The sequence below is a fragment of the Pezoporus wallicus genome, unplaced genomic scaffold (assembly GCF_028554395.1).
Source record: "Pezoporus wallicus isolate ANWC-B61680 ecotype Strahan unplaced genomic scaffold, APGP_CSIRO_Pwel_v1 contig_6382, whole genome shotgun sequence".
Lineage (NCBI taxonomy): Eukaryota > Metazoa > Chordata > Aves > Psittaciformes > Psittacidae > Pezoporus > Pezoporus wallicus.
This window is the reverse complement of record NW_026638015.1, coordinates 529,456-551,897: the sequence shown is the minus strand read 5'-3', so window position 1 is coordinate 551,897 and position 22,442 is coordinate 529,456. Positions and strand designations below refer to the sequence as shown.

At 41.3% G+C, this 22,442-nt stretch overlaps 1 protein-coding gene and 1 long non-coding RNA gene across 3 annotated transcripts in view; one reads left to right on the top strand and one right to left on the bottom strand.

Moving 5' to 3' along the window:
* The window catches only part of CSTPP1 (centriolar satellite-associated tubulin polyglutamylase complex regulator 1), an 84,544-nt gene extending 74,048 nt beyond the window's left edge, over positions 1-10,496 (bottom strand). Inside the window, exon 1 of one of the 2 annotated variants that reach the window (XM_057408855.1) lies at positions 10,249-10,496. In XM_057408855.1, the coding sequence (XP_057264838.1) occupies positions 10,249-10,294 (46 nt within the window). In that variant the 5' untranslated portion in view covers positions 10,295-10,496. Of the gene's footprint in view, positions 1-10,175 lie in introns of both variants that reach the window. The other variant, XM_057408856.1, reaches the window with a different exon arrangement.
* Positions 10,497-10,708: 212 nt separating this feature from the next.
* On the top strand, positions 10,709-15,827 carry LOC130598911 (uncharacterized). The gene is made up of 3 exons (XR_008972114.1): positions 10,709-10,887; positions 13,870-13,976; positions 15,640-15,827. It is a non-coding gene; the product is annotated as an uncharacterized LOC130598911 (long non-coding RNA).
* The last annotated feature ends 6,615 nt before the right edge of the window (positions 15,828-22,442 follow it).

The following is a 22,442-nucleotide window of genomic DNA, read 5'->3' as shown; positions in this document are numbered from 1 at the left end:
AAGAGACAGAAGTTAGAATACAAGGGGCCTGCAAAACCCAGAGCCAGACCAGCCTAGTTGTGTGCCTTACACAACAAGCCAACAAGCATTTATTCCCTCAATTAGAGCAGAGGTTTCACTCTCCCAGATACTGATGGTCAAATTCCTGACCTAAACCCTGTTTTCTTTCCTGGCCACACAGAGTTAGTCATTAACAATGCTAACCCTCTTTTAAAAAACCCTGAGATTCTGGAAGAGAAGGAAAAAGAGAAGGAGTTGTGAGGCTGCCTCACTGGAAAATGCTTACTCAAGAGGAGTTCTTGATCTCTGTTCTGAGTCACTGCCATCTTTCCTATACAGATTGCCAATGCCTTATCGATGGGGCTGTTGCAGACCTGTGGGTGTTCCCTGCCCTTCCCTCCTTACTAAAGCCAAGTAGCTCTAAGGTTGTTCTGCAAAGTTTCTTTTTCCTAAAGGTGCAAATATAAGCACATCTGTTTTCATACAAGCACCAGTGAATGTTCTTGGAATGGCAGGTGGGGAACATTTCTTAATGTCAAGAGAGATTTATATTGCTCAACAGTCTCAAATAACTGCATAAACCAAACATCAGGAAATTTCAGAGCGGTGGATCTGCCAGTACCCAACCACAGAATGCCACTCACTTGTAAGACTCCTGAGTAAAGATAGTTTGGTACAACACAAACAATTTTGCTGCTTCTGCAGGAGGCAAACTCTCTACAAATGAAGCACTTGCCAGGGAGGAAGCAGCAGAGATTTGCCACTCAGCCCCTTTGATGTTTTTGGCTAGAAACCAAGTTGAAGCAACAAAGAGCTGAGTCTGGGGTGATGCGCCAGCTACCAAGCAGAAGAGCTTCCAACTCTACAAGTTCAACAATCAGAAGACAAGTCACAACGAACCCAGGAAAATCATTCCTAACCTGGAAAGCACACAAACCCTGTTCCCAAAGCACACACCTCCATCCTAAACACGTATGCTACTGCACCTTTGCAAGTAGCGTCGTGTCCTAAAAAGAGCAAGAGAAAACCCTTAGGGGGTATAGGAAAAGCAAGGGCTGATCTTGCTCCTTGCCAATCTGTTCCAGACTTGGCAGCATCACCCCCTCACCAGCAACTGGCCAACCTCAGACCCACATCAATATTCTTCAAACCAGTTTAATTTGTGCTTAATATCCTGGTAAGCATCAAGCCTGTGCCACTTCATTCACAGCATGGAAGTCCCTTTCATCTTAGTGTGGGGCAGGTGGACTTCAAGAGAGACCTGGAAATGATTATTCCCAGTGGATACAGTGATTAAAAGTATGTATGAATATTGATTGCTATCAGGGGATTTCTCTGCCTAGAACACATTTCAGGACAATGGTAAAATTGGTTAAGCACACCCTGGAAAATACCTTGCAGCTGATAGGAAAATGGTGAGCCAAAGGTTCAAAGATATTATCTGGCACTAAAAGATGCAGGGCGTAGCTTTATTTAATTATTTTAATGCAAAGGAATAAATTTAATTTATGTGAGTGATTAAAGAAAAATAGCTCTGCGCACCTGTGTCCCCTGAGGGAGGAATGAGTCGTGCAACTCAGGCTCAGGCTCCAGATAACAGCAACTGGGGAACTTGATTTCAGCCAATCCTTTCCCCCCCTTCATCATGCAGCCCCTCACGCCCTCAGAAACTGTCTCACCAGGCCCCTCTTGAGCTGTCAGTGGTACCAGATTAAGCCAAGAAATGGTACTAGAAGACAGGCTTCCACTCCTCTCAGCCTGCAAAACCATTCTCAAACCCTTGTGGGGAAGCATACACTCCTTTCATAGCATAGCCCCTTCTTTAGTGTCATTAAGCCCTCCCCTAAAAGCCTATGGGAATAGACAGGCATGGTCTCACAGTGCTACACAGCATGATGTGGCTGACCTCTGTAACAAACACCTTTGAGTATGCTCCTGGAGAATGAATTAACTTTCAACATAGAATTTCAGACGTTTCTGTCACACTTAAAAATGGATGCAAATATATATGGTCACTGTTGAATACAGTCATTGGTAAAAGGGTCTATCTGTTAAGCTTTTTGTTGCGTGGCCTAAGGATGCCGGCAAAGAACCACTCTCTATTTCCAAGAAGGTAGGTAGAGGTGTGGGAGAGAGAAATTGGTGAGCAGAGAAGCTGAAGGAAATAGCACTTGCAGTCTCTTTGAGAAGTGTCTCTCTTCAGCTCTTTGGCTGCTGTTTTCCAGGCAGCACAGTTCATGCTGCCAAACCAAACTCCAGCTCTGGCTTCCTGTTCACTGGCTGCCCAGTTCCATGGGATGGTACAAGCAGTATGTTGTCTAACCCAACCAACTCTACCCTACACAGAAAAGCCATAGAATCAAATCTAATTTGCAGGCAGGTTCTAGCAGGCCAGAGAGGCAAAAGAAAGTGCCAGGAGTCTGGTTATAGCAAAAATAGGAGTTTCATAATTTACACAAATGGGCTTTCCATAACAAACACTGGAACATTAACTATTTATGCAAGCAGAGTTAAAAATCTGTGGGGTCCTGTACAAAATAAATGAGCTGATTCTGATGGTTTAATAGGTTTTGAAAATTCAGGGAGAACCTGGTGTATTGGAACACATGATGTTCACATTTTTGAGGCTTACTTTGCAATAATAATGCAGCAAGTCCAAATCAGAACGTAAAGTCCAAATACTGTGCTATTACAGCTTGCTGTCTCTATTTTCTTCCTAATACAACTCCAGTATACTGCAGCTTCCACTCAGGAGGTATTACAATATGTTATCATCCTCAGCATTTATTTGTTTATGGCTTATTGCAACAAAGGCTCTCCCTCCTACTTATACAACACTTTCCAAAGCAACCCATATTTGCTAAGCTCTTCCATGAAAACCCATGCAACTATCCCAAGCAGTAAGTGTTCCTGCCACACTCATTTGACAAGTGCTACTCTTTGCTGTCAGATTTAAGAACTACTAGGCAGCTTTCAAGGAGGATCTGACAAAGTTGAGAGGAATCTTGGGGCAGCCCATGACCTGACGTTAAGCAGATACCTTTGCACAGAATACCTTACTTCTTATCACTAAACCACTAGCAGTGATGTTACTTAGAGACTTTGTCCAATGAGTAGCAACACTGACAGTACAGCTCCTCCAAAGCTGCTACTGCAGCACTCAGGAGAATGGCCTCTGATGGTATTACCACCACATTCAGATGCTCACATCCTACCATTACCCACATGCCCAGTGTTTGAAGTGAATTTTGGCATGAATGCACTTTTGGCTTAGAACCAAATCAAGGGATAACAAGGGCTGATCAATTTAGGCATGGCCAGACTAAGTCATATAAATCTCCAGCTTACAAGGAAAAGGCAAAATGAGGATTACACCTACAGTCAAGCCATAGTCTCTATGGACTTCAATACAACAGATTAGACAATCAGAATTAACTTGATTTAGCCATAACTGCACCAAATATTTTTGCATGTGTGTTTAAAATAGTAAAAATAGTCCTTTTATAAGCCACAGAATGACCTGTTTCAATCTTCTTATGAGAGCAAACAATCTGTTTCATAGGACTGTCACTACAGTCATTAATAAATAGTCCCTCCCCAGCATCCCTATAGCCCCCTTCAGATACTGGAAAGCTGCTATGAGGTCTCCACGCAGCCTTCTCTTCTCCAGGCTGAACAGCCCCAACTTTCTCAGTCTATCTTCATACGCGAGGTGCTCCAGCCCCTGATCATCCTCGTGGCCTCCTCTGAACTTGTTCCAACAGTTCCATGTCCTTTTTATGTTGAAGACACCAGAACTGCACACAATGCTCCAGGTGAGGTCTCACGAGAGCAGAGTACAGGGGCAGGATCACCTCCTTCAACCATGCTCCTTTTGATGCAGCCCAGGATACAGTTGGCTTTCTGGGCTGTGAGCGCTCACTGAAGCCGGCTCATGTTAAGTTTCTCATTGACTATTTTTTTATCATCAGCAGTGCTCAGGAACAGAGAGGATTAAGACTTCAGAAGTAACTGACACAAATAGTACTGTGGCATGTTTATACCTACTTCAGCATTTATTAGCAACACAATCCCATTAACCATATTGGTTTTGTGTATTAGTTTCCCAGTTTTACAACTGAGATACATCTCTCAAATGCTACATTGATAAGAAGTTTCTCTTCCCACTAAGTCTGCATTTTCTAAAGGCAGAGAGGAAAAATCGAAGATCAGTACACTAGCACACTTACTAAGTGATGCTGCCTGAAATACTTGAAATGAATAGCAAACATGGGATGGCCAGAAGATGCAATAAAAATAGCAGCAAATGCTGCAAAAGAAAAAGAAAGTGTGTCAAACACCTGAAGAAAGAGTATGACTGGAATAAATTGGTATCAGATACTAAAACACACATCACATACCTCGTTTAAAAAAGCAGCAGAAGAGCCCTACAGCAGAGGTAAGTCCTTACTTATCAGCCAGCTACATTATTGCTCAACTCTACCCAAGAGATGACTTCTTCTGGAACATGAGCCGTCTACCAAAACAATTTGTACTGTATGCACATAAGAGGGCTTTTGATTTTATGGCTGGTTCATTCCCAGCATAACAGAGTATGTTGAAAAATCATGAGTGGGAATTCCTGGATAAAACAACCAGCTTTTATTAATTCTTTGCCTTCTCAACTGAAGTGCCAGAAAGATACACTATTTGATAAAATCTACACCAATTCATTCCAGTTATCAGAAGTTAAAAAGCATAACAAACTGTAATATATATGGAGTATTTCTGGCATTTTTTAATCTCTGAGACCATATAAAGTAAAAACTAAACACCTTTTCAGAATTTATTCTAAAATGGAGCTTAACTAAGGGTGCTACTGTATGACCCACACTGGAAGGACACTTCTATGGTAAGACAAAATTGATTTCATGAAAATACTACCAAAAAATAAAGATGTAAGTAGGACTTAGTAAGGATACAGTCTGTAAAAACTGGAAGTTTTTCCAGCATTAATGGTCTTTCAGGATGCTCTTTTCAATCTTTTCAGATATCATAAGGGATTTTATCTCTTCAGATATCGCTAAGGAATGGCCTGAGCAAGAGAAATGTATAAACAAAACAAGTGACCTCAAAGCTAAAGCACTGCAGAGCTGTAGTTCCTTCCAGCTTTGCACAGCTTCAAAGTGTAAGTTCCTGCTAACCCTCAGAATTCTTTTGTTTTTGAAGGACAGCACATGTAATGAAGTAGAAGGAGACATTGTGATACCAGAGGTAACGCTATGATGTGAGACATATGTCCTCAACATAAAAAGGACATGGAACTGTTGGAACAAGTCCAGAGGAGGCCATGAGGATGATCAGGGGACTGGAGCACCTCCTGTATGAAGAGAGGCTGAGAAAGTTGGGTCTATTCAGCCTGGGAAGAGAAGGCTGCGTGGAGACCTCAGAGCAGCCTTCCAGCATCTGAAAGGGCCTACACAGATGCCGGAGAGGGACTCTTCATCAGGGACTGTAGTGATAGGACGAGGGAGAACGGGTTTAAACTTAAACAGGGGAAGTTCAGGTTGGATATAAGGAAGAAGTTCTTTCCTGTTAGGGTGGTGAGGCACTGGAATGGGTTGCCCAGGGAAGTTGTGAATGATCCATCTCTGGTGGTGTTCAAGGCCAGGTTGGACAGGGTTTGGAGCAACCTCATCTAGTGTGAGGTGTCCCTGCCCATGGCAGGGAGTTGGAACTAGAGGATCTTAAGGTCCTTTCCAACTCAAACCATTCTATGATTCTATGAAATGTCCTGTTCCTCAAGAACATACTGACAAGTGGCTACACAGCATAACTATACTGTATTTTGTATTATCTCAAATGAGAACTCTGTATTCTCAAGATTTCTCTTGGATTTCACCTGTTACTTCTGCAGTTAAGGTGGAAGCCTTGTAGGGCTAGGGATAGGTTTAGGGATAAAACCTCCATCTTCTGGAGAAAAAAAAACTGACTCTAAGAAGATTCAAACTTAACTGACATTTCAACAAGCAAACTCTTACACATCAGTGGGGAAGTCATTCATCTTTCACATTATAGTTCCCCTATCTAAACAACGGAGCAAGGAATAATTAAAAATATATAAATAAAAGTCTTCATCTTCTTTTTGTAAGACTAGACTATTTCAGCCATAGTGCCTCACTGATGCTCATAAAGCATCTGACTAACAAAAGACTGTCAGCTGAGATGTCTGGATAACAACACAACCTATACACTGATTATGCTGTTAAAGAAAATGATTGCACTTGGATTCTCCAACTCAGTATTTCTTAAGGCTGCTCTGACGAAGAGTAAAGCCTCAGTATCTGCAAAGTCTGTAAATAACTTAATCATAAAATCATAGAATGGTATGGGTTGGAAAGGAGCTTAAAGTGCACCCAGTTCCAACCCCCTGCCATGGGCAGGGACACCTTCCACTAGAGCAGGTCACTCGAAGCCCGTGTCCAACCTGGCCTTGAACACTGCCAGGGATGGGGCAGCCACAGCTTCTCTGGGCACCCTGCACCAGAGCCTCAGCACACTCACAGGGAAGAGCTTCTTACTAATATCTAATCTAAATTGGTTTAAAGCCATTCCCCTTTGTCCTATCACTACATGCCCTTGTAAAAAGATCACCTCCAGATTTCTTGTGGACCTCCTTTAGGTACTGGAAGCTGCTCAAAGGTCTTTCCAGACCCTTCTCTTCTCCAGGCTGACCAAGCCCAACTGAAGTTCTCTGCTGGGAGCTACTCAGTTTTGTAAAAGCACCAATACCACGAATGTTCCTTCTAATCATGAAGCCTGAGACCTCTTATGAGAGAGACGAGGAAACATGACCATGCTTCTGGCACTTAATAGCCTCATGCTTTCCTGATAAGGCACTTCCCTAACAGCATTTGTGTTCTTACATGTCTTATATTGGCAAAGGAAGAAAAGAAAGCACATCCTGGATTTGAAGTAGAGGAGTAGAAGGGAGGAGAATCCAGAGAAAAATAAAGTTCAGAAATTCATAAAAATCTACTGCTTTTTCTCCACAAGAAACAGGGGGAGGGCACACAACGTGAAGCTTCACAAGACAGCGGCATGAGCAGAACAATACACTAAATGCTCCATTGCCTGCTATAAATAACTGAGCAATCACCAGTTATTAAACCATAATGAGGAAAGCATGGAAAAGTGCCTCAAATAGACCTCATTTGCCTACTGTAGTTCCAGTCTCATCCATCAAATGAGAAGCACATTTTCATCACTATCCCCAAACACTAAACGTTGTTTATTCAGTGCAAATACTGCTTAAAATGTCCTGCTTGTTACAACATCTTCATTGTAGCCTTTCTGCCAACTCCACAGACCTCATCTCCTTTCCTATTCACTGAGCATCAATCATCTCTTTTCTCCTACTTACAGCTTCACAATCATTGTGGCATGAGATGTGCTGCCCTGATTTTTATTTTCCAAGAACTCTGCTGTACCAAAGCTTTGCAATCATTTTTCATCTTAAGGAAATACTTAATTTTCTCCCTGTTCACCTCTGTTTTAACTCACAACTGGGATGTTGAAGTGTTGGATGTGGATGAATCATCTCAAATAGAAAAAAAAAAGTAATGTGGCAAGTAGTATGGAATATTATTTTGGCCACTTATTTTATTTATTGGCCTGGCTTTGATATTGAAAAAGGAAAAGGGAAAAAAGAGGTTAGGTGAAGCTTGCACATTGCAGGTCAGGAAAGACAGCGCCATCTGATCTGGGAGCCTCAGAGAATACCTTAAGTGGCAGCCTCGGGCAGCACAACTTCAGAATTAAGTTGCAGAGAGTGAATACTTGTTACAATTGCTTACAACCCCATATCACACAACTACGTTGATGAGACTCTGAGGCACGCAACAGAAGAAACCCAAAGAACGGTCATTTCAGAATGCCAGATTAATGTAGAAAACATAAAAGCATCCTATTCCCTCAGTAACATGGTTTAGTGGTGGGCTTGGCAGTCCTGGTTTGGACTTGATGACCTTAAAGGTGCTTTCCAACCTGGTTGATGCTATGATTCTATGATTACGAGAATGTGTGGAGAAGTGGATTTACTGGAGGGGAGGAGAGTTGTTTTTTTGGTGGGGAGGTTGTTTGGTTGGTTGTTTTTTAACCACTTTCCTACTGCTAATACACAATCCAGTAGGACATGTGAGCGGTTTGGTAAGCTACAAAATCTCACTAAGACAAAACCATTGTTATTGGTAACATTTAAAGCTAATAAAGATACCATCATGTACCAGACACCTTTCCCCCTCTAATGGACCACAGATATTGCAACCTAAAGAGAAGGACATACTAAGTGATGAATAGAAACGGCTCTTGTACAAGTTATGGCTCAATCTGACATACTTACACGTGTGTCTTCTTCTGACCCCAGTGTTAGAATAATTTAAAAGGTTTTACAAAATGAAAAGGGAATTGTAGATCAGACTGGCCTACTTTAAGCAGGCCAATACAGCTGCTTGCACCCAACAGTCTCACACATCTCTTAGAAGTCTCAGTTCTCAACTTCAAATGTGAAACAGAAAACTTGTTTATTTTTACACTTCAACAATTTTTAGTGTGCTTCCTAAGTTGTTTTGGGAGATTGAATCCTTACCAACAAGTTTCACACAAGTAAAAGTGCCTATTTCATTAAAAACAATAAAATGAACCTAAAACATAATTGGCTCGTTTTGCAAGTTTCAGCCTAGAGCAACTCTGGAAAAGTTACGAGTCTCTCTGTTAATGTGTAGGTTGAAAATGCTGATGCAGTGTGATAGATTAGCACAAAACCAAAGGGTGTATCTACATGGCACACTGTGATACTGTTCTCAAATACCTGAACCAGCTCCAGAACTGAAATCAGCAATAAGAACTTCTGCAAAGCGAGCGTCCTGAGGATCACCCCAAACAGACCGCAAACTGAGCACTAAACACTTATTTCTTCCCTGAGTTTCTTTAACACAGGCTAGCATTGCAGTTATGTAGGTAGGCACAAAATACCCTAACAGAAGCCTAGCAGCAAGAGCATAAAGAGATTCTACTCTAAGACAAATTAGATCACTCCTCTGCTAATAAGTCATCTTTCTTTAGTACTATGATGTGCTTTGAACTAAGTCAGATGCCTCCTCATTAACACTATTGCTAGGCAAAACAAACAAGGCTCTTTTAGCCTCCTCCCTGCAAGACAAGTTTTCCATTTACTGGAAGCCAGCAACGTTTCTCTAGTCTTATGCCAATTTTGACTTATAAGAGATGGCAAAATCACGGTGGAACAAGTAGCACAAAACAATCCATGCTATTTCTGACCTATCCTTGTACACGAAAACCATGGTAAACTATATACCTTTGAAATGGTTATTACCAAACAGCCTCTTGGGCCTAAAAAGTAATGGCTGAAGACTTTCACTTCAAAAATACTGTCTCGAACACATTCCAAATGCTTACTACTTGTAATTCATCTCCTCTTTAGCAATTAAATGAAGTCATATTGACTTTATTCCATCCTAATTATTTCTATTTGACCTATGAACACTGAATCACTTTGTTCCTTAGTTTCCTGGAACATCAAGCAATAACACAGACTGTTAGAGACAACTTAAAAGGATGCAGGCTATAAAAGAGTGCCTGCTTCATAAACTAGAAGATTTCCATTTTATGTGGGAAACATTATCAATATTGCTTTATTTCAGATGAAAAGGTGACATTCAAACCATCTCCCAACATAAGAAGCGCACTCTTTCCAACGCTGGGAAATGAGCATAAACTAAGGTTTCTCACATAGATCTGTCAGCAAAGCAGGTTGATAACGGGCTAAATGAGGTCACAGTCTGCCATAGAGCCGCTGGACGTTGCTTGCCCCTACTCACACCGTGCAGATGAGCCAGGGGAGGAGACCGCGGCTCCCCACCCTCACACCGGCGCTGCCTTGGCGGTCACCACAGGGAGCTCCCTGTGCCCGCGAGGGCCCCGCAGCCCCGCCACCTCAAGGGATCACCCGAAGAAGCAGCGCTCTGTAACACCGACCTGTACCCCCCCGGTGTTTCCCCCTCCCGAGCCGAGAACGCAGACACGGAGTCAGCCCGACCCGGCCCGCCGAAGCCCAGCTGAGGGGCACCCCACGGGCCTGCAGCCAGGCTGAAGGCACCCCCGGCCCCACCACATACCCTCCCCATGCCGGGCCGCAGCACAGCCAGGGGACGGGGCCCTCGGGGTCTGCCTTGCCGCCCCGCTCCTCACCCAGGTACTCAGGCCCCGGCAGCGAGAGCCGCTCGGGGCTCAGCATCCTCCTGCCGCAGCTGCCGCTCCCTCCCAGCTTCCGTCCGTTTCCAAGGCGCCCGACGCTCCCGGCGCTGCTCGGCCGCTCGCCCCGGCTGGGAACACGCCCCCTCGCCGACAGAGTTCCGCGCCCAAAACAGCCCGGGCAGGCTCCGTAGCCCTGCCTTAGCTCTTTCCCTGCCTCACCACCGTTGAGCGAGGGCCAGCGGCCTCACCTCACCCCGCTAGCGTGGGCAGTCTGCACAGGTCAGGGGCTGCGGCAAGGGTGGAAGGTCGTGAGGTACCTTGTGGTCTCCGGGGGTGCATGGTGACATGGCAGCCTGGCCATGAGGAAGGGGTCATGGGCAATATGGAAGCCTGGCCATGAGGAAGAGGCTAAGGGCAATATGTTGGTCTAACTGTGAGGAGGGGCAATGGACAGCATGCTCCGGGACTAAGGGACACCTTAGGGAGAGGAGCTAGTGAAGCCAAACAGGCAAAACGGCACAAGGAGGTGCATGTGTAAAGTCATTCTGGTGAGATCTAGGTTGGAAATGAAAAGGGGCCTAAAGCCAGGGATGGCTGGGACTACAGCTGTGGGGGAAAGACCATCATTTGAAGGTGAGTGGTAGTTAAGTTAATGAAGGGCACTTGTGTAACATTCTTATTCCAGAGAGCAGGGACTGGACGGCAAGACCAGGAAGGTCCTTTACAGCTGTGTTCTATCCACACCACTCTTGCTTTTTTGCAACCCTTGTCCTCGGGAGAGGGAGATGAGGAGCATCAGGAATCTTCCTTCACAGGAAAGTAGGAACTAGCAGAAAAGTCCCGAGGCACAGGCTCGCTCTTGTCTTTTCTGGGAATGGTCCTTATCCCAGGGATGCAGGAGAAGCAGAGCTCTTCACATGGCTGGAGGCAGCCCTGTGGGCTCCTGTTCCCAGAAGCTGATGGGGCTAAAATTTCCAGATTACTTCACGGTTTCTTGTATCACTGTTAGAAAAATTCCAGCCCAGGATGTAATCCCAGGAGTTAAAGAAAAGCCTGGAAGTGTTGTCTGTGCTTTTACTGACAAATGCCAAAGAGGGGAAATTAAATAAACCACTTGTGCATACACATAACCTGCCCTTATTCCACTGTAGGAAAGACCTGAGCATGACTATTAACAACTCAATCTATTCTTAAAGGACAGCCACAGTTAAAAAGGCCAAATAGGGTGTTATAACTTACCCGTACATAACCCCGTAGTTATGTGCTGTAAATAGCTGTCTTTGGCTTGCTTTGTCTTTAAAAGGATATGGCTTAGATATAAATATTTCAAAGATGGGCAGAGAGAATTATTTAGGGAGCAGACAGTGAAATACTCCAGTGTGAAGAACGATTGGAAAAATTAAGATTGGCTTAAAGAGGATAGACATAACATGTAAAAGGATGCTACCTAAAATCATTTGTGCTTATTACAAATGAAGCTCATTAAAACATCCTATTTATTCAGTTTTGTTGTTCACACATTTGGGTGTAGGCTATAAATTTAAAGATGGGGATTTTTCATAACAGATACAATTAGATTGTAGAATACATGGACAAGACATACTTTCGAGGCCGGGAATTTAGCCGAATTTAGAAAGGAAGTAGATACTTTCAAGCAGAATGAGAAAACACAGGATTATGTTGCTACATATGAAAGCGTATTGGAAAAAGAGCACAGCATCTGTAGAATTATGAACTGTCCCAGTTCACAGTGAAGCCACTCATCTGACTAATGCGGTTTTGGAAAACATTTTTCCTAACATGATGTCTATTCCATAACTGCTTGTTTCAGGGTTTCTGGCACTTCTCAGTGAGGTGTCTGGTTCTAGGCCACTGTTGGAGAGGAGAAAGGGAATTTGATAGACCCCCTGTGATCATTAGGTTCAGGAGCACAGTTCCTGCACTTTTAAAACTAAGCTCAAGGTCTTTGTTTTTCACAAGAAGTCCTTTATTCCTCAGCCAGGCTGTTTCACTGACGTTCGAAAGCCAAATGTAAAAGCTTTCCCCTCTCATACTGTTGGTCAGCTGGGCTGGTGGGAGCCTTCTACCGGCTGGGCACTGTTTTTTTTTTGTTGTGTAAACCACAGTTTATCCTTGATCGGTATCTGGAGCACTCATTTGCAAGAGGCCTTTAAAGTCCAATTTTAACTATTACATTCTAGTATCTCTCTGTGTGGGCATTTACTTATTTTAGTCTTGTTCCTGTTTGTTCTCTATGGGTTGGACTTTGTTATTTCCTTTAAGCCAGCTAAGGGAATCCTTTTGGACACTGAGCCCATTTGTGGTTTTAATAACGATAAGTTTCAGTAGTAGTGGCGCCTGACTGTTAACAGCTCAAAGAAAACTATATAAAACCAAGATGTTGTTTCTGGAGCCATTTATAGACTTCCCTGTTTACTATTATTTCTCTTCTGGACTTGGCAGAGCCAGGATTAGGTCATATATCAGCTGCAGCACTCACCTGTTCTCTCATGCTCATGACTTGAAAAGGGAGAAATGCTGCCAGCCTGACCATAGGCACTGAATTTTCTTTTCCATATTGATTTTAGATCCGTAGACGAGAGCATTTTAACAAATTGGGAAGCCTTTCCTGGGTCACTGGAAAACATCTGCTGCCTCAAGAGGGGCAAATATATCAGGGATTTAATGTTCTTTTGCACCCAGCTGAAATAATGATAATGAAAAAAAGCATTTTTCTCTGTAACAAACCCTTGGTAAATTATCAGAGGTGCAGGTCTTACTTTAGGGCAAACCTATGGAGGACACTTTAGGGTCACTGTTTATGCTGGGAATCTTGATGATGCTTGCATCTCTTAACTAAAATTGCTGAATTTTGTCTAGCAGGGACATTTTGTATCTAAATCAGTATTTCAGGAAGGATCAGTTGAACTGCATGGGTACATCTTGTGCCACCCTCTTTCAGATTTTAAGTGACCTTAATTTGATTTAGCTTAATTCACTTAAAAGTGTGGTTTAAGTAGTCTTTCAGAAATCATACCTTTGGGTAAATTGAGCTAATTTACTTATATGAAATTCCATGTGAGCGCAAGTTTGAAAATAGTCAGTGGTATGACTCAAACTATGCCATGAAAGAAAATGTCCTTATTGTGTTACCATGCATGGACTGCAAAATTCCTTCCTATGACAGTTTTATAGGTGTTTCTCACTAATTTGGCTTAAATCAGATTTCTGTTATCCTCCATTCCCACATACTTTCCCTCACTATGTTAATTGTTTAGCTTACTCTTTGCTGGTTTTATATTCACCTTCCTAAACGATACTATCATTGTTGAGCTGAAATATTTTGGTTTTATTAGCCAAAGTTTTCCTGACAAACAGCTCCTCTTTCAGAGAGAGTATTATATAGAATAATAAACAGGACCAAATATCAAGCAACAAATTCCAGAGGAAATGCCTTGTTTTAAGCAGACTGAGTCATTTTGTATGGCTTCTATTACTTTGTCTTGGAATGAAATATTTTGTTTCCTTCGAATTTTAACAATTATTGTTAAAGTAGTTCTAATAAAGCCTTGACATACTGGAAGAAAGTTAACTTTTCTATTTTTCGTAGTTCAGGTGACAGCTGGAAATACTATTGCTTTACGCATTACAACTACAATGTACAAAGAATTAGGCCATGGGCAGTCTTCAGTCCTGTTCCATCTGACTTCTGTGAAATTAATGTAAGCCACTTTCACACAAACACAAGGAAACTGTCTCTAGCCCTTGTTCGTCCTTTAGTGTCCAAAGCCTTGTCCTATTCTAAACCAGTTAGCTAAGAACCTGTCTTGTGCAGGACTTTGCTTTTGCTGGTTTGATGTTACTTTGTATTGTTTGAGGATTCCCACACATTTGCCAACCGAGCTTTACCTAGCTTTACCTAGTACATAGTAATACAATTGCAAGTTCAATAACAAAATGTGTTTTATCGTAACACACGCAAAAACCGAATTGTACTGAGAGGAGAAAAGCATTGACTTAAACAACTGTCAGTCTTTACTGACTTTTTGGGCACCATAGCAGAGATAAGTTTTTGAGGAAGGATCTGAAAAAAATGGAGAATAAGAGCTTCATGTGCTATTATTTATGTAAAGTATTAGAAATCTTATAAGTGCAATTAGGATTCTATTATGCAAGATGTTATAAAAATCAATGGCACTGAAGCTGGATGATTCATTTATGAGTCAGTTGCAAACCCATAAAAACCTCCCATTAAGTTCCTGATTTAATAATTATTTTTATGAGTTGTGACCAAACTCTAAACACATGCACTAAAAATAAGATTATCTAAAATAAAGAGGTCAGCCAAAATCACAATGAAATTATGTGATGGAATGTGTGTTTTCATGTTGTTGATTTCTCAGAAGATATTTACAGAGAAAGATCCAGTACTTTTAGTGTTTGTTCTAATCTGAGCCTTCTCAAGCTGAATGAACTATTTATCTGGTCCACACGGAGCACAGTGGTTTTGCACTAGTAAATGAATCATTTTTCTCTAATAATGCAGTATTAATACTAGTTTAACTCTTCAGGTCAAACCTAGACAAACAGGTAGGACTAACATCGTTCTTTAAGATCAAGGGACTCCAGAGATATAAGATTCACAAAGTTTTTGTCATTCCTAACATCTACCACAAGTTGAAATCTGTAAATAACTCTTTTTTTTTTCCCAGCTACTGATAGAATATGATGACAGTAGCAGCTCTCTTAAATAGCCAGCATTTGTACCAGTAAAGGGCTTAAATTTAGCATATGCAATTGTACCTGTAAGTCTTAAGAATACACTTAACTGTTAAGATGTCATAAGCATGCATGAATGTTGTGCTGTGAACATTGTGCATTTGTAGTTTCTTTTTTATTTACTAGTTTAACTGCATTTCAATCTGGATTACTGAGATTTTCTTTTTCTCCTTGAAATGTTGGACAAGAAAGTAGAGATCTGATCTAATTTCCAGATCTCTCTAGACTGATGAACTTTATGTTCACCTGAGAATTTAGGTCTAATCAAGCTCCCAGATCCTTGTATTTTAAATATAAAACATTCATCTACTCTTTAGAAGAATCTACTCTTTAGAATTTAAAAGGTGCACTTCTAAATTCAGGGTGATTTGCTTATCAGATGAGGGAATATCATTATGACAGGTCCTGTGGCTTAAGGAGGCCACATCTTCATTTTAAAATCAAGGGTAGCTCTAAGTTGTATGATAGATTCCTGGCATGTATTAAATGCACTGACCAAATTCTGGTTGGTTTGGAGCTCAATGTTAGCAAGCAAAGTTGGCCTTTTAGGTAACAGCAAACTGTTGAAAGACTCTCCTTCAGGTTTTGTTCCCGTTATCTTGTCAGAAAGGAAAGGACAACATCTTTAAAAGTACTTAAGTACCAAGCAAGTGACCCTTCTCTGCTGGAATGCTGCCCCACTAATGATGCAGAGAAGAAAAACAGCCGTTTCTGGCAGAGTTTGCAGGATCTCTCATGCCAAACAAAAACGTCTAAAATGTCTGGTAAAAATAAATATCACTATGAAATTCTGGCACGGGAAATATTTCTGACAGCCAAGACTTAGCTCATCCTGGGGGGTAACCTAAGAAGGCCTGCAATTTTCATTCTTTGTTACTACTCATTGAATGTCCTTGCAAACTTAAGCTGCCAGGCTGCATTATCTATTAGACCAAGTGTCTGTGTGAAAGAATTATCATAAGTAAATGGCTCTCTGTGTGAGCAAGAGAGTAGGCAAATCTGTGTGGGAGTGAGCTGTTGCTTCTTGGGCTGAAGTGAAGCAGGAACTCTGATGGCTGTTCTGGCCAGCTGTTAGGGGAAAGGTGTGTTACTTTGTGTGCAGTACAGAGATTTAGCATATCCAAAGTGCTTGTCCTATAGTGTCTAGATGGAAAAGCAAATGATGGAAGCAAGGGGGTGGGGTGGGGAGAATAACCAAAAAAAAACCCAACAAAAAAGCAAAACAAAGAGATCACAGATTCATTAAAATTCCTGCAAAACAATCCTTAGTTCTGCTCACTAGTTACACAGAAGAGAGTCTGAATATTATGGCTGTTGTGAGGGAGCACTTTGGAACCAGGCAGCTATGCAAAAGCTCAAGTCAATTGCTGTTTTTTTTTGTAGGGAAGCACACACTGGTATCCCAGTCATTCACTCTGTACTGTAAGAGTCCAGTGATGAATGTTCTTTCCTTTCTTCTACATAATACTCAAGGTGTTTTCAAGAGTAACATCTTTGTGGAGTCACTAGAAGAGACCAGAAGATGATACAATGATTGGTGTACTTAGAAAGATAAGTTGAGGAGCAGTGGATGGGAGATGAAAAGGGTAGTATGCAATGCAAATGACTTAGAGAAGATAATCCATGGGAAACTGAAACAGCAAATGAAGATAATGGCAATTAATTCTAAACAGAATAGAGGGAATGTAGAACTTCTTCCAAAATATAGTAGCAAATGAAGACATTGATTGAGTTTTATCTGAGGAATGTATTTAGAGTTCTCTCTTGTCAACTTCATCATGGTAGTTTCTAAACCAGAGGGAAATAGATTGACCTTTCTGCCTTTGAAACTGATAATGACATGTTAGTAAGAAAATATCCTCAAGGTTCCAGCTCTTTATGTGTTAAACTCTACACAGTGTTAATGAAAGAGGAGCTGTTCCTTGAACACTTACAGGTTAGCTGTAGATCTGAGTTTCTCTCAAACTCTGTGACTAGAGTCCATTTCTGATATTTACTAAGCATATTCAGTGTGCTCTGAGTTAAGTGAAACAGAAACCTGCACTCTCTGTGACAGGGGTTTTGCTGTGCATTAAAAGCATGGGTTTGTGCTTGCTGAAGTCATCAATAAAGTTTCCATCAACTGTGCTGACCTAGAATGAAGCATAAATGGAAATGCAATACACAAACCTACATTACCTTGAACTCAGCTTGCTAACATGATGTTAATATGTTTAAGAATCCTAAAATCCTAAAAAGGCAAAGAGGTGGCTGGACACAGGTATGTGTGGCTAGGAGGGAGGTTGGACATGTGAGCATAGGTGTGGGTGGCTGATTTCAAACTCATGTGGAGGATGTGTGCAACTCTGGATCTTGCTCCCACCTGTGCTTTTATACAGGTCTCAGTGCTGGTAAGAAGCAATTAATTTGTTCCCTCATTCACATTTATCAAGAGCTAGAGGGAGAGGTGTTAAGAGGCATCTCTGATTCAGCCACCTGATAGGAAAGCAGATGGTTGACATGCTGTATCTCTTATCAGAAAGACTCAAGGGTTATATCTTGTGCATGCTGGCAGTACTTGCCTAACCCATCATGCCAGTAAGGTATTAGAACTGAATCATCTTCAAGAAAGAAAACACTCTTTATCTGTCTGTCTACATTTTTACATCTCCATAGTGGCAGGGCTTCTGCAAACAAGAAAGGGTTGTGCGCTGAGGGAAAGACATGTGCGCTGAGGGAAAGACTTGTTTATGTCTTTCACATCTATTCCTGTGACTGCTTGTTTCTCTTACAAGTATTCTTGTTTTCTGAGAAACGAAAACTCAGCGCATCAGAAATACTCCACATACTGAGACATAAGGTCACCTTTCTTTCTGATTGTGTGATTGATTGCTACCACAAAATTTTTAACTGAATACAGAAACTGTTGATGACAAACCACATTAACAGCTTGAAGTCAAAGACAGACACTGGTCTTCAGTTCTTTGAAAATGCTTCTCTGCACAGTCAAAAATTAATCTAGGAGCCACAACTTCTTACTTATCCATTTGAATGTGCTTGGAGAATAAAAGGGGTTAGGCTTCTGTCTTCAAACTGAATCCTTCTACTGCTAGCTTTTAAAAGAATATTTTCCTTTTATGCTCATCCTCTTTCGTCGTCTTTTTTTTTGTGCCAGACTCAAGGTATTAAGCTGTGCTGTTCCTAAGGCTAGGCCACAGGCTACCTTTGCAATGCAGACATTGTGCAAGGCCTGGGTAAATGCCATTTCACTGCAGGGAGGAGTCTCAGCAGGAATAAAAGAAGGTGTATTTGCATTATTTTTGCATATAGGATGTAAGGGAACCAGCAAAAGAAAGAGCAGAACCAGCTTGCAAGACACCCAGGAAGAGCTAGCATCTCAAAGAAAACATGAAGAAAGGTTTGGTGTTGTAGGTTGTCTTTTTTTTTCCCTGGTTTAAAAGTCAATTTACATAACATTTGGGTGTTGTTAGTTGGGTGTTTTCCCCCCAGAGTGGAAGATTGAGCAGCCTGGCAGGTTGATTTCAGTCCCACTTTACACACACACACACACACACACACACACAAAATGAGGGTTTCAGACAATGAAGCTGCACTTCGGTCATTAAGTTACAAAGGGCCTTTTGCAAGATTCTCCCTATCTTGGCTTCTGAATGTAGCCATTTAATGTAATCGTCAGTTTTGCTGTTCTGCACTTAGAATTGATGGTGATTCACGAGATGATCACAGTTTCCCAAAATAAATGTGCAATTGGAATGTGTAAAAGGCAACAGACAGATGAAGGGTGAAGAAAATGAAGTAACACGTAAGCTGTAATTTATTAACCTGAACCTGATTTTGATGTAAATGGTGGTATTGTGGTAGCACTGAAGCAGTTGGCACATGGATTACTTTTTTCTTAAGAATAAGTGGGCAGGAGTTTGAGAAACACTGTCAAGGACAGTGGTGACAGGGTCTTTACATGTCCAACAGTGAATTCAGAGGCCCAACTGATAACTGCATCTTCCTATGTATGGGTAAAATCTTGACACTTCACTTACTTGGTGTTCTAGGCTTCCACCTCTTTGGTTCAGTGGTGATACTGATGCGGAACTGATGTGGGTAATGTAGGAGTAAGGATAGAAATTAAAAGGGCCATTGGAAAAAAACTGTAGTCTGATAACATGGAAACTGTGATTATATCTTGAACTTAGAGCTCTGTTGAGAGCAACTTGCTATTTTCCTGACTCTTCTGTTCAGTTAGAGGAGCTCACTGGTAATACAGAATCTGATCAACCAGAGCACAGGGTTTGTAGTGATCTTTCCAGTTAGAATTTTCCAGATTATATCCATTGTGGAACTTGGGTTTGGGAGCAGTCCCAAAAGATCACCAAGTCCAGCCTGCACTGCAGCAAGACTAAATATATTAAGGCTAATACCAGCAAGCTTACCAAATTTGCTCCTAAAAATTTCCAGTGGAAGTTTCCAGCCAGCTCCAGTGTTGAAAACCTCTTAGTTGGAATGCTGATCAGCAAAATCTTTTAAGCCTTTCTTGTCACAAATCATGTTGACTCTTTCATGTCTTTCTAGTGGAGCCATTGAGGGTAACTGATCAACATCTCTCTAATGAGCTTGTGTGTATCAGAAAGCTGCATCTCACTTGAAGCTTTTATTTTCTTGACTAAGGCAAATCTAATTCCTTCAGCTTTTTCTCAAAGGGCTTGTTTTTTACAGTCCTTGTTCTTGTTCTTTTCTTGTTTCTCTTCAGCTGTGTTTATATTCCTAAGGTGTTCAACCAGGGACAGACTCAGCCACTTGGGACTTCAGTACTATGCAAAGTTAAGGAATCAAACAAATTGTCTTGCACATGACACACCTGCTGGTGCATTCCAGAATTAAACACATTTTTTTGGCAGTTGTACTGCACTGTTGATTTATGTTGTTTGTTATCCGTACAAGCCTAAAAGCTGTTCTTGCTGTATTTCTGTCTAGTCAGGAATTCACAATGATTATTGATGTCCTTCCTAACAATAATAATTTATATTTCTCATTGCTGTTTTTTAACTTGTTTTTTTGGACATGTCCTATTTGTCAATAGCATTTGGGGTGTCTGATCTCATCCTTCCTGGCGCTTGCATCTCCTGCCGTTGTTTTGAGGTTATCAGGTTCTTTATCACAGGCTTTATAAGCATAAATATTGCATCATCTCAGTTGTCAGTGAACATACTAAACAAACAGAGCTTAGGACAGACCCTGAAAGGTGTCTTTGTGAGGTGCATTTGCATTTTGATAACTAACCACTAATGACCACTGTGGTCTCCTTCTATCAGATGCCTGCACACCTTCCACTGGTTGTATTTAAAATGTTCATTCTGTGGAAGTGCCTTGTGAGATGGTGCCAAAAGCCAGACAGGATGTATCATGTCCATTGCCTTATGCTTACCCAGTGAGCCGAACATCACTTAAAAAAGGGGAACCTGGCTTAGAGCAAATGTGTTTTGCCCATTTTCCATGTGCTTTTTTCATGCTATGAAATCAATTCAGGCTATCTCAAATATTTAAAACACAATTACTCCAAACCTTTCTGAACATAGTAATTAAGCTATCTGATCTGTCATCTAGGAAACTTGATGTGTGGACAAGCATCTTCCCAAGGAAGGAATGCTTTAAAAATACTTCAACAAGTAAGACCAAAACTGTCCATCCTGTTTTTTTTTTCCCTTTTTAAACTTCTCCTTAAGGTCTTTGCAGTTTAAAAATAGTTAAAGTGTAATGTCCCCTAGTAATCCTACCTGGTTCTGCTTCCTTTCTTTCTTCTTTCTCCAGTAACACCATGTCCTTGGTTTTGTTTTTCCTGACATAGGGTTGCTATTTAAAACGACTCTGAAAATGATGCCAACTTATAGTATTGTTTCATAGTATCTATTTTCTGTCATTGGACTGGTTTATTTTTCCAATCTGTCTATTGGAGGGGGAAGAATTACGTCCAGAAATGGTTACTAGGATAATAATCTTCTTCCTGTTCCCTTTATAATGACTGGTGTTTTTTTTGATTAAGCGTGTTGTCATATAAGTTAATTGTCCCTTATATTTAACTGACTTCTTTCTCATCTGTCTCACAATACTTGTGTTATTTATCATTTATCAGTGATCTATAAATTATTACAAGCTACTTAATAATGTTCCTTCCTCATAGCTGTAGGTAAAAGCAACTACCTTGTGCACGGGTTGAAGTGCATTCTGATACTGATATTGTCTTTCTTATAGTGAAAGAGGCAAGTCCTAAGCATATGGTTAAGTTTTACCGGCATTATTTAGCAACCCTTCTACTTTTCTTTCACCCAAAATATCCATTTTACACTGTGTAAATCTACTTTCCAATTATCTCTCAGAGATCCCACATGGACTCAGGGCTCTATTCAACCATAGTCTTGCATCAACAGGTAGGAAATTGAGAGGTTTATAATACAGATTTCCATCTGTTCAACTGCAGCCTGTTGAGGAGCTTGTTGTGAAAGCCAATCCTTCGTGCTTCTCTAACATTTCACCAGGGGATTTCAAAATGATTTATAAGACAGATATAATTTAGGGAAGTTGAGCCTGGACAGGAAAGTGATTTAGCAGAATTCAGTGCAATATGCAGAGGACTGGTAAACACACTTAAGCACAAGTGGGTAAAAACATTTGTTCCCTGGGGAGAGAAGCACTGAAGAGCTAACAAGTGAATTTATTTGTGTTTAGGACAATATCTTTCAAGAGGCTTTTGTTTCAAGCACAGGAAAATACTCCTCTCAACTGCTTGGGAGACTGTTCCATGACCTAAGTATATAATTATCAGGAAGTTCTGGGCTCTGTGTCTGTGCTTTATCACATTCAGTACTTCGGCATCTAAACTTCTGACAAGCTTCTGTGAGCCTGGAGTCAGCCAGGGCTGCTCTCATTTATACTACCTGAGGATCTAGCGTCAATAGAGAGTATAAACTTAAATGGGATTTGGTTATGTTGCCCTGTGTTTTAGGGGAATGCAGTAGGGGTTTGGCACATGAGCCAGTCAGCAGCCCCCAGCCAGAATGATGTTCATGTTTTCTCTCTCTTAACTTCAACCCGCCATTCCCAGCTCTTACACTTCAGTCATTCTAAACTCTGGTGTCTTGGAGTTTATTCCTTTATGACAACTGCGTGTCATTCCCATGCCTCATTCTGTTCCTGCTTCCCAGTCAATGTCAGCGTAGAGCGGTTTTTTAATCTCTGCACTTCAGTCAATCCCCTCTTGGCTACCTGTATTTGTTGTTATTCTTTTGCAGCTTTGTACCCCTTGCCTATCAAATGCACAGAACTCAATGCCATAGTCTATCTGCTATTGCACTCATGCTATGTAAAGTGGATCTGTTCCTATCTATCTTGAAGCTGTCACTCTGAACATAAAGCAAAAA